The sequence below is a fragment of the Ursus maritimus genome, unplaced genomic scaffold (assembly GCF_017311325.1).
Source record: "Ursus maritimus isolate PB19 unplaced genomic scaffold, ASM1731132v1 scaffold_32, whole genome shotgun sequence".
Taxonomy (NCBI): domain Eukaryota; kingdom Metazoa; phylum Chordata; class Mammalia; order Carnivora; family Ursidae; genus Ursus; species Ursus maritimus.
Window position 1 is genome coordinate 17,982,625 of NW_024425786.1, and position 11,969 is coordinate 17,994,593.

Here is an 11,969-nt window from a genome sequence, read left to right on the forward strand (position 1 = left end):
TGAAGAGGACGCAGAGGAAGGGTGAGGCGGGCCAAGAGGTGATTTCAGAGAAGTAGAGGCGGACAGGCTCCGACAACTGGGTCCTTAGGGCTTCAGGTAAACCTGCCAGGCTAGGAACGAGTTCTGGATTCAAAAGCAGGAACCCAGTTTGCTCTCTCGCTTTTTTTCTCTCCTTTTGGAGGGGCGGGTGCCAGGTGGGAGACGGCTCCCCAGTCAGACCGAGGCGAGGCCTGACCCGGCACAGAGCTGTGAGAAGTACCCAAGCTTCCAGGGGAAGAGGTGGGGACACCCTCCTGCTGCCTCCTGGGGACGCTGGCCTTGGGCGGCGACTCCCTCCTGTTTAAGCCGCACTGTCCTCTCAAAATCGGCATAGAACGCCCAGACCTCAGGGGGAGAGCAGGGTTAAATGAGATGGGCACGAGGGCCCGGGACCCGTTGTTGGTCTTCTGTCCCTCCCACACCGAGCCCCCACTCTACCCCACCCCTCAGCCACACAGAGAGGGGCCACCGCAGGACAAGCTTGCATTATTTTGATATTTTTAAAACACCTTTATTGACCTATAATTTACAGACCGTAAAATTCACCTGTTGAAAGCATACAGTATAAACAGAACCCTATCATATGTGGCTTTTTGTGACCGGCGTCTTTCACTGAGCATAACACTTTAGACGTTTGTCCCTGGAGTAGCTGATATTGGTGGTCCAATCCTTGGTGATCTTGTTTTCAAAGCAGATTGGAACATCACGGTCCCCAAATGTCCTCTCTGGCGTTTAGGGAGGCCAGAAGGTTCTAAGGCACATTGGCCACTCTCCCTCTGTCCCCTTCTCACTAACAGGGACACCCTCATGAAAGTGCCTGTCCTAACTGACTGCTGATGTTTGGAAACGGTCATCTAGGTCGCTGGGGGGGCGGGGGGGAGCCAGAAGCCGCTGTGTGTGATGGGCTGTTAGCAAGAGGGAAAACGAGCAGAAGCCGAGAAAAACAGGAAAGCAGAACCCTTCAGCCAGAATAAGGGGCTTCATTTGTACCCAGAGTTGGGTACCTGGTTTCTTTGAACTCCCGCTTTGGCCGGGAGGGGGTTGGGCAGTGGGGGTCGGACAGTTGGCAGCCATTTCTGCAGCACCAGGGAAAGCAGCGGTCTCCACGGTGAGGTGAGCGGTGATATCCCGGCCCCTGCTTTGTAACGTGCACGCCCTATAAGCACAGTGTTACGTGTGTATCACTTTAAAATGCACAAACACCTGTATTTTGGAAAAGTACGTGCATGTGCCTGAAGGTAGGGTTCCCAAACACTTGGAGATCTCTGTCTAATGAAATGTTTTTTAAAAATACAAGTGAGTGAGCATTAAAAAAAAGAGAGAGCGAGAGCTCTGGACACACCACATGTTTTTTCCCTGTGATTGCCGTGCGAATGATACTCAAAGTTCGTGTATCCCTTAAGGATGATTTTGACCTCCCAGCATGGTCCAGGCACAGGGCCGTTGCCCTGCTGTTGAGAGACAGAAACTCAACGCCCTTTCTTGCTGAAGTTCAGAGGTGACACTGGGAAGCGCCTGTGGGTACTTTCCTTCCCTCTCTCCTGGGACGGAGACGCGGATCGGGGCAGCTCGCGGAAAGAGCGTGAGATCCGCTGCCCGTGGCGTCTTCGCCATCCCTGGGGCGGCCCTGCCCGTGCTCCCTCCATCTTTTTCACCACGTCCTTTGGGGTCGTAAACTGACCTTCAGGATCTGACGGCCTCCCAACGTCCCCGCGCACCCTCTGCAGGCTCCATGACGGTGGTGACGGTGAAGGCCGTGGCCGGGATGCTCGTCTTGTCCATACAGGGCCACCTGCAGCTCGACTCCCCCATCTTCTACGTGATGTTCGCGTGCATGGTGGCCACCGCTGTCTACCAGGCCGCGTGAGTGTCTTTCCTGCCGGGCCTCACCACGTTTTGGGGGCTCTTCCATTTCTTGGGCCTGATTTCTTTTGTTTTTGAAGCTGTCGGGAGGGGAGAACGTTCAGACACAGCCTGTCACCAGGGTCCAGCACACACTGTGGAGGGAGCGGTCGCTGATTTGCTAAGTTGTCCCATGGAGGGACTCTGTGCCGCTCGAAAGACGAAACCTGCAGCGGATGTCTTTTTCTCTCTGCCTCAAATGGGGAGACGCGTGCTATCAGAGGCAGCCTCACTTCCCCCTGCTCCAAGACAGGCGTCTGTCTCAGGGACTCTAGAAGAAGCTCTGTGGTCCCCATGAGGCACCTCTTGGTCTGCTAGGCGGGACATAGCAAGTTGTCATTTCTTGTCCTCAAGGAATCTTCCCCAGAGAGAAGATCGTTTCTCTCTCAGAAGCGGTGGTCCTGAGGGTAGGCCTGGGCCTTGTTCCCACCTGAGACCCAGTGCTCTGCAGAGGGCCGGGGAGGGCCTGGGATGGCCCTGTTGGGGACAGGAAGGTGAATGACACAGGGCTCAGTATGGCACGCAAGGCTGATTGATCCTGGGCAAGGCAGGCCCCGGGACCCTGGCGGCCTGGGCTTACCATCCCCCAGCGGTGGCCTCCAGCAGTTGTTGGAGTGACCGCTGCTGTGGGGGCCCCAGGGGAAGCCACTCCCACACCCCACTTTCACATGAACTTAAACTCATTTGACTCCCCGCCCCAAAACCCCTTTGAAGCCAATGATACCATCATCATTTTGCATTTGAGAAACCGAAGAAGCAGGGCTGAGATATGAACCCTGGCATCAGGCTCCCCATCCCATGGCCCTCACCCCTCGCCCCTCACCCCTCCGCTCCAGGCCTCTGCCTTAGTTTCTCTAAGATCAGATTCCTTGTCCGCAACTGAGAATAACAGCAGCCCCTCTCTAAGAGAAGCATGAAGCTCTCGGTGCCGTCCCCAGGATAACCTCCCGAAAATCTCAGCCTCTTTCACGATTATGATGGCTATTATTATGTGGATTATTACTGTCCTGAGTCCTACTACAGAGATTCTGGTCATCACCCCGAGCCATCCCAGCACCAGGCTCCACGCTGAGCACTCCAGGGTTACAGAGGAGAGTCAGTGCCCACCCGCCTCCTGGGGAGCTTCCCACTCACCCAGGCAGCACACATCCGCACACCCACACAGCCACCGAGGGCCGCACGGAGGCAGGAGCAACAGTCACTGTCCTCGGAGCACTCCCAGCCCTGTAAACGGACGAGTACAGTCAAGTGGGAAGTCTGTCATGATACAAGCAACCACGTAGAGAATGGACAAAGAATATATTCCGAAATGAGGGCGTGTAGATTGTAGGTGGAGAGAGGAGGAATGATTCTAATTTTCTCTCTCTCTTTTTCCTGCATTTGTTGCAGTGAGCGCATTATTTTTTCATTAAGAGGAAAATGTGTTTAAAAAAAAATAATGACAGCAACAGGCAAACTGTGATAAGGGCTGTAAGAGTTTCTTGGACTGTTTGCGAGAACAGGACGGCCCTTTGTAGGGAGGGGGTGGACTTGCAGGGAACACCGACGTGAGGAGAAGGGCATCTCGGGCGACGAGAACCATGTGGTGAGAGGCATGAGACCGGGAAGGCATGGCCGCCCTGGGGATGGCGGTGAACCGCAGGCTCTGTGTCCAGGGGACAAATGGGAGCGAAGCGTGGACCCCAGACCCAGAGATGCACCGGGATGGCATCTTTCTTTCACGTGTTGTCTTCATATTGCAAGCTGAGCCTACTGTCACCGGCTCTCACCTCAGCCTGTCTGACATGCCCACTGACCAGAGTGCTCTTGTATTGAAGGTTTTTAAGTCAAGCCTCGCAGCTGTACGACTCCTCTTTGATTGCCAGCGTGGGCTACATCCTGTCCACTACTGTTGCCATCACAGCAGGTAAGGGTGGCGACTGCTAGATTTCCGTCTCCTCCCTTAGCAGCAGCGACGTTACCCCAGTGTGGAGGGATGAGGCTCTGTCTCTGTCCAAAGGCCAGTCCTGCTGACGTGTTCTACCTGTCAGAGTTGTATATGGTTTCATAGAGAAAGTCCATTCGAGCCAGAGAGACGTGGGTTTGCGCCCCAGCACAGACACAGAGCTGTGTGGCTCTAGGAAAATCCCTTAACCTCTCTGAGCCTCGGTTCCACGTTCGTAAAACGGGAGCAATAAGACTCACCTCCCAGAAGTGAATGTCCAATATGTACTCGGTACAGCTTGTACAAGGTTTCTTTAACAACTTCTGCCATCGTCTGCTAGCTCCACTGACTAAGTGACCACAGATTTCTTCCTATAATTTCTAGAGGTTATGACTAAATGAACATCTGTGACATAATAGGTGGTGGGTAACCTGTCATCATTTTTATAGTTCCCCTTTCTTCTACTCCACCCCTACTTTTTTTTCTTTCTTACGTGGCTTCAGAGGCCGCAAGCATATCAGATTGTGTTTGTTTTTAAGGGGCAGTGAAGAGGAAAATCTTCAAAGGGAATGGACCAGTAAGAGCCAGTGCGCCTCCCTCTGAGGAGAGCCTGGCTGTAAAACAGTATGTTTTGCACTTGAGACAAGGGCTGCTCAAATCCTGCCCATAGAGGCGGGAGCACGGTAGGCACACGGCTACGAGGGCCTGTGCAATGGGCAGAACCGGGGATCAAGTGGGTCGTTGGCCCACAGCAGCCAGAAAGTGAACCCAGTGTGAAGATTTAAGTCATGGTCAAGAACTTGGGTCCAGGTGAGGTTGAAGGGAAGAGCCAACAGCGTGATGGAGTCAGAAGCAGGGTGGGGATCAGGACGAAGCCCGTGGAGGTGAAATGAGTCCAGACAGAGGCTGGCTGCAGGGCAGTGAGGGTGGCAAGGCCATGTCACCCCCGCCTCGTAGGAGCAGGCTACAGTCCTGCCGTCTGCTGGCCACGCCAGGTTAGAAGGCTCCGACAGCTTAACTCCAAGGCTTGCTTTTCCATCTAAAGAAAGACCAGAGAGTGGCGCTTGGGTGGCTCAGTTGGTTAAGCGTAGGACTCTTCATTTCAGCTCAAGTCCTGATCTCGGGGTCATGGGATCAAGCCCCGCATCGGGCTCCATGCTCAGCACGGAGTCTGCTTGGGATTATCTCTCTCTCTCCTGCTTGGGATTATCTCTGTCTCTCCTGCTTGGGATTATCTCTCTCTCTCCTGTTTGGGATTATCTCTCTCTCTCCTGTTTGGGATTATCTCTCTCTCTTCTGCTTGGGATTATCTCTCTCTCTCTCCCTTTGCCCCTCTCCCATCCTGCTCGCTCTCTCTCCCTCTCTAAAGCAAACAAATAAATCTTTAAAAAAAAAAAAAGACAGATGAAGGGGGTGTGTAAAAACTGGCAAGTAAGATCTACAGTTTCGTTCTTAGTATGTTTCATTGGGGGAGGCTGGGCGCAGGGTCCATGTGAACTGTATTATTTTTGTGAGTCTAATATTATCTCAAACAGTTAAGAAAAAAAAGATGGAGATAAGAGGGGTGTATGGGATGCCTGGGTGGCTCAGTCAGTTAAGCATCTGCCTTCAGCTCGGGTTGTGATCCCAGGGTCCTGGGATTGAGTCTCAGATCAGGCTCCCTGCTCAGTGGGGAGCCTGCTTCTCTCTCTCTCCCTCTCCCTCTCCCTCTCCCTCTCCCTCTCTGTCTCTGTGTGCTCTCTCTCTCTCTAGCTCTCATTCTCTCTCAAATAAATAAATAAAATCTTAAAAAAATGGAGGGGTGTAGGAGGAGAAAGAGAAGACCATCTGTCCCCCCAAATGGCTTTTATTCCACTCTTCTAACATGTACCCTGCTGGTCATCAGGCTCCTGACCACTTTGGTTTCCTGTAGTGGGGAGAGCTTTGCCGAATCCTAGACAGAGGGGCAAGAAGGTGATTTGAAAACAGCTCACCCGTGTTTGCCATTTTCTGCCTCTCCAGGCGCAGTGTTTTACCTGGACTTCGTTGGGGAGGATGCCCTGCACATCTGCATGTTTGCACTGGGGTGAGTCCTGCTCCCTGCTCCCGGTGCGCTTGCCGCTCTGGCCCCACTGCTGTCTCTGCCTCTCGGGCAGCCCTCTAGAGCCCGGGGAACAGCCGGGATTTGGAGCTTTGTCCCCCAGAGATGAATGAGCATTTTACTCCCCAAAGGGCTTTGTCTTCTTCCCCCTTCTTCTCTTTTGGGCTTTAATCTCCTTGTCATTTCTAAAATATCCCACTTCGACGCATGAGAAGCCTCTCCGCCTCACTCCAGATCACAGAAATGCATTTTGAAGCCACATGAGATGCCATCATTTTGCAAAAACTAACAGGATTGGTAGTATCCATGTTGGCAAGAGGATGAGGAGACCAGCTCTCTGCCACACTGAGAGGATCTTTGATGCCAGGGGACAGTTTGGCAATGTCCGGAAAAATTGTAAATGAGCAGTGTGTGATACAACATTCCAAATGGGACACAAAGACACATGTATGAGGCTGTGAATTAATTTAGAAATTAATTGTATAAGTAAATAATTGGAAAATGCCCAGGAGTAGAATACAGGTTAAATGAATTACGGTATATCCACGTAATAAAGTACCGTGCCGCCATTTTGAAAAATCGAGGCCAGCCTATAGATGCTGACAAAGAGCCATGTCTAGGATACATGAAATGGAAAAAGTTACATTTTTTAAAATGGACAGTCTACCCTAGGACCTAGCAATTCCACATCTATATATATACCCAAAAGAAATGAGTACATCTATTGACAAAATGACTTGTACCTGAATATTTACAGCAGCTTTATTCATCATGTGCTCAAACTGGTTACGACCCGGATGTCTATGCACAGGAGAGTGCAGAACAAATGATGTCGTATGTTCAGATGATGGATTCAGTATAACAAAAATAAGGAACTACGGATACATACAATAAAGCAAATGAACCTTAAAAATATTTACCAGGGAAAGAAACCAGACAGAGTACACGCCGTATGATTTGACGTATAAGAAGTTCAAGAAGAGGGTGGGGCGCCTGGGTGGCTCAGTCGGTTAAGCGTGCAGCTCTTGGTTTCAGCTCAGGTTGTGCTCTCAGGGTCCTGGGATCGAGCCCCGCGTCAGGCTCTGCACTCAGCGTGGACCCTGCTTGAGATTCTCTCCCTCTCCCTCTGCCCGTCCCCTGTCAGATAAATAGATAGATCTTTAAAAAAATAAAAAGAAGTTCAAGTACAGGCAAATCGAGTATTGGATGATAGTGGTCAGAACAGTGGCTTCCTCTGGGCTAGCACGGATCGGGAGGGGCGCAAGGAAACTTTCTGGGCTGGGGGGGATGGAAATGTCTTCTTTACTGCCCTGCGTGGTGGTCACAGGGTCACCATTTACACAGGTAAAATTCTTCAAACACTACATTTAGGGTTTGTGCCTTTTACTGCATGTAAACGACACCTCGGTTTTTAGAAAGTGTGCTTATTTAAGTTCTAGGGAAAAGAAAAAAAAAAGACTCTAGAAGAATATACCCTTATCTGGGGGAGTGGGAGCAGGGGGAGTTCAGGGACTTTCTTTTTCTTTCTCTCCTCCTGTATTGATTGAATTTAGGCCATAAAGAACTTTTTTTATTAAAAAGAATATTTTTTAAGGCGAGTGTCTAAGATACAGGCTGAATGGGAGTGAAGAGCCGTGGGAGTTTCACCCAGGAGAGTCTCATTTATTCTGATTAACGCGGTGCAGGCTGAAAGGCGTGCGAGGTCTCCGGCCATACCACCCTGAACGCGCCCGATCTCGTCTGAAAGGCGTGCGAGGCTCTTCTTTACCCCGTGTCAGCTCCCTGCCCATCTCAGGCTCAGCCGCAAGCCCCCCCTCTGCAGCCCGCAGCCCTCTTTCTCCCTTTTTCCCATTACCCGGGTTGGAAAGCGAGCCCTCCCGCCCTCACTCTGGCCTTTCTTCTCTCCCTCCCTTATCTCCGTTCCGCAGGTGCCTCATTGCATTCTTGGGCGTCTTCTTAATCACACGGAACCGGAAGAAGGCCATTCCATTCGAGCCCTATATTTCCATGGATGCCATGCCAGGTAACGTTAAAACCCCATGTGTCCCGCTGGCCGGCCCATCCATGTAGAGTGACTGCTACTTCCTGTTTAAAACGAGACAACTAGCTGCTGGGTTTGGTACAGGGAAGGTGTGCTGTGCCGTTATGGTGTGACCGTCTCTCTCTCCCTCTCTCTTTTTAAATCTCGCTTTGCGAAATAGGAGGCAATGATTGAGGCACCTCGGTTGGTTTTGAGCCCATCTTGCCAGTCCCCATGTCTATTTTGGGATCTCTTAAAGACAGTCCTGATTCACACTGAATATAATTATGATCTGTACGTCCGGCTTCAGGCCTGTGAAAGGAAAAAAATCCATTCATCGAGTTGGAATGGAATGACCAGAGAGGGGAAGGAAAATAGGATGAATGAAATTCAGAGACTATTGCCTCCCTTCTTAGATGCTGCAAGAGGGTGGATTGTTCTGGAAAGCCTGATTTCCCAAGGAGTGGGGGATTCACACTGAGAAGCACAAGCTCAGATGCCTTTGGTCCTGACAGTAACGAAGGTGTGAATTGGCAGAGAACCGCACAGAAGGGAGTGGGGGAGTCTGTGGAGAACCGGAGAGTGCCTGCCCAGCCTCAAGGCACCCGGGTTAGGAAAGTTAATCCGGGTTTGCCGACCTAAATTCTGTAGGTGGCCAGTGACCACTAGCTTTCACTCCTTCAGTCAAAATTAATTTTTATTTTAGTTAGAAAGATGGAACTCTCTCCAGAACGCAATCCCCACCCTCCGTGAAGACACCCTCATGAGCAAACTGTAACCCCTCCGAGGGCATACAGCCCCGCTTACTAAAGTACTCTGGGATACAGGTGTGTTCTCAGAGCCAACTGCGGTGCCCCTGCTTTAAATGGCCCCAAGGTTTATGTGTCTACTTTTATATTACTTCCTCATCCCTGGCTATCAAGCTGTCGTCTGTCTTTCCTGCTCTCACCAGCCCGCCTGTGTAGAGCAATTCCGGGTCAAACGTCTCATTTGACCCAGCTTGTTTGAACTGTGTATAAAATTAGAATAAACGAGCTCCGAGTCGGGGCTTTAAGCTTTCTCCTAGGAGTTAAGTGCATGAGCTTTTTAGTGCATGGACTTTGAAAACATCTAATCTGGCTGCTCAGATGCCTTTTTTGCTTACTTCCTTGTTTCTCGGCTGTGTCCCGGATAGATGAGGGCGCTGGATAGCTGAATTCCAGATAGGTGAGGTGTCAACTCCGTGTGTGTGCAAGTATGTGTATGTATCTGCGTGTTTGTGTGTTTACGAACCGTGTTTGTGTATATATCGCTGTAAGTGTTTGTACATGCATATATGCAGATGTATCTGCTCACGGAAAGTAGGAGGTAACCTAAGGTAACCTTAGATACCAACATTCTGTGGTCTCTTCGTGGATGTGGTTCTCGGCTTCCCCTTTGTACCTTGTGGCCGCCGGGAAGTCGGATCTTGACAAAAGGAGCCCCCGCTCTGTTGCTGTGGCATGTCAGGACACTTTGGAGTAGACGAGTTCTGTACAATGAAAAGCCTGGGCTTGGAGTTCAGGTGGCCTGGATTCAAATCCCAGCTCTACCACCCACCCATGGTGTGACCTTGGGCGTGTCCTTGGACCTCCCAAGGCCTCTGACCCTCAGTTGTAAATTGGGATTCCTTCTTTCGGGGTAGTGGGATAATGGGTTAAGCGCCCCTTGCACAGTGTTTGGGACTTGGTAGATGCCTGGTTAAATTTGGCTTCACATCCCTTTTGCTTTAAAAAAAAATCTTCGAAAATTTCAAACAATTGTTTGACGCCAGGTAGAACATGAAAAATACAACTGCTTAAAAAAAAGGGGGGCGTGCCTGGCTGGCTCAGTCAGAAGGGCATGGGACTCTTGATCTCGGGTCATGAGTTCAAGCCCCACATCAGGCATAGAGATTACATGAATAAATTTTTTTAAACTTTAGAAATAAATTAATTCACTAATTAAAATTTAAAAAGATGAAACTGCTTCAACAGAGTGTCGTTTCTAGCTACTTGGTCCCCCTGGCCAGCATTAGAACCTTGCTTTTGGTCCAGCTAGATCAGTAGCTTCACAACAGACCGGTAGCCGCAGTTCAAGAGGGATTCCATTTCCAAAGAATGCGCTGCATGTCGCAATTTAGAGAAGGTTTAAGTAATTCTAGCACCTGAAAGACTTCTAAAAAATGGGGGGGGGGGAAGCCGTCCCTGAGAGCTGGGAGCTTGCCTGGCACTCAGAGCTGGGCCTCGGCGTTGCCTGGCTGAAAAGAACCAGCCTCATAGCACATCGGCATCAGACAGGGCCACTCTGACCACGAGAGATCCCGACACAATCAGGACCACTCGTTGTCACGCATGAACGCAGACATAACACGCACGTTGACTGAACCATGGAAGACTGACCCCCCCCCAACACGAGAGCTGCTGCCTCTTTACCGATTATAGCTTGAGCCGTAACACAGACTCCTCTCCATCTAGATAAGAATTACTAAGACCCCCAATTACAAAATCAAGCCCCACTTCCCGACAGCATCTAGTCCAAAGCCAAGCTGTGCTTCCTTAAACCCTCCCCCAAATCACCCAACACAAATCCAAATCCCGACTTTTCTAACACCCCCTCACTGAGACACCCCACAGGCCCCCATGGTGGACGTCTCTCAGTGCAGTGAATCAAGAAAGCCACGTCTGTCACACTCGAGGTGTAGTCCTGGCGCTCTCTGGCTGAGGAACTGTGAAGAAATCCGAAAGCTAACCCGTGCCCGGTAAACTAACCGTTTCCCCTAAGGAACAGGCACCCCCTTCAGCTTCTCCCAAGCGCTGCCCCCTCCGAAATCCAAACCACAGATTCTTAAACTGTACCCTCCCAATGCCTATGAGCTAAGGCCTGTGCTACGTGACGGCACAGAGGCTCCCCAGGCCGCTCACGGAACGGACAAGGCCATGGGCTGTGGTGTCAGATCCCGGCTGTGTGACTTCGGGCAAGTAACTTCGCCTTTTAGAACCTGGTTTCTTATCCAGATGCTGACGATAGGATTTGGGGGGCGTTCAGTGGAAGTGCCTAGGGAGGCCGGACAGGTTCTAGTGAAGACGGTGGGCTTCAGCGTTCAAACCATCTGGGCTTTACCATCCTGGCATGGCCGCTGGCCCGCTTCGTGACCTCAAGCAAGTTACTTCACCGCTAACTGCCTCATTTTCCTTGCCAGTAGTTGTGAGGATCAGAGGAGATAAAGCTTTTCAATTGGTTAGAACAGGGTCTGTCCCCGCCCCCCCCCACTCAGTACCTGCTAGCTCTTCTCCTGCTTGCTGCTGTGACTGTCAGGGTCTAAACCCTCAGCCCGGAGCCTGGGCAGAGTAAGTAGCGGTCCGGCACCTGCTGTTACCTTCAGAGTTTCACGGAGGACACTTGGCATTCAGTTTCGTAGGACAGCCTGGGGGTAAGAGAATTTGAAGTCTTCATTCCCTACCAGGGAGAGAGTTGGCCTCCAAGACCAGGTCTCACCTGACGGAGGAATTGTAGAATAAGGCTAAGGGGATTCTTATTAGAGTCTTCGTTCTCAACCGGAAGTGGAAATCCAACACCAGCATGTGCCCAGAAGCAGCAGGCAGGATCACACCTCCCCTCTCTGCTGATCAGGGATGTTCAATGTGAAAGGTCGAAATGCTCCCTCTGAGTGTCGTGATGCATGTGTCACCAGCACGTGTCCATGACACGAAAGTTACCCTCTTCTCTCAAGGGGATAATGAGGTTCTCTGGATCCTGATTTATTTCAGCAGGAAGGTACTGGCATCTACCACGTTCAAAGCACAGTGCTGGTTCTGCTCCCCCTGGGGCCCAGACACACGTTCCCACCTCATTCTAGGCCAACCCATGCTTCTCTTGACAGTGGCTGGTCTGTGTGCATATTTCCTGAAGATTCATCCCTTGTTGCTTGGCAACCATAATATTTCTCGCATATATTTGTGGGTGTTCTTTTTTCAACCTAAAGCATCCAGGAGATTGGCAAGGCG

At 50.9% G+C, this 11,969-nt stretch overlaps 1 protein-coding gene across 4 annotated transcripts in view; it reads left to right on the forward strand.

Annotated features, from left to right (window-relative positions):
- The window catches only part of NIPAL3 (NIPA like domain containing 3), a 65,386-nt gene that overhangs the window by 33,718 nt on the left and 19,699 nt on the right, over positions 1–11,969 (forward strand). For 3 of the 4 annotated variants that reach the window (XM_008694590.2, XM_008694591.2, XM_040618981.1), the window contains 4 exons: positions 1,767–1,902; positions 3,759–3,847; positions 5,867–5,930; positions 7,874–7,968. In XM_008694590.2, coding sequence (XP_008692812.2) covers positions 1,767–1,902; positions 3,759–3,847; positions 5,867–5,930; positions 7,874–7,968 — 384 coding nt within the window. The remainder of the gene's footprint in view (positions 1–1,766; positions 1,903–3,758; positions 3,848–5,866; positions 5,931–7,873; positions 7,969–11,969) is intronic. The other variant, XM_040618980.1, reaches the window with a different exon arrangement.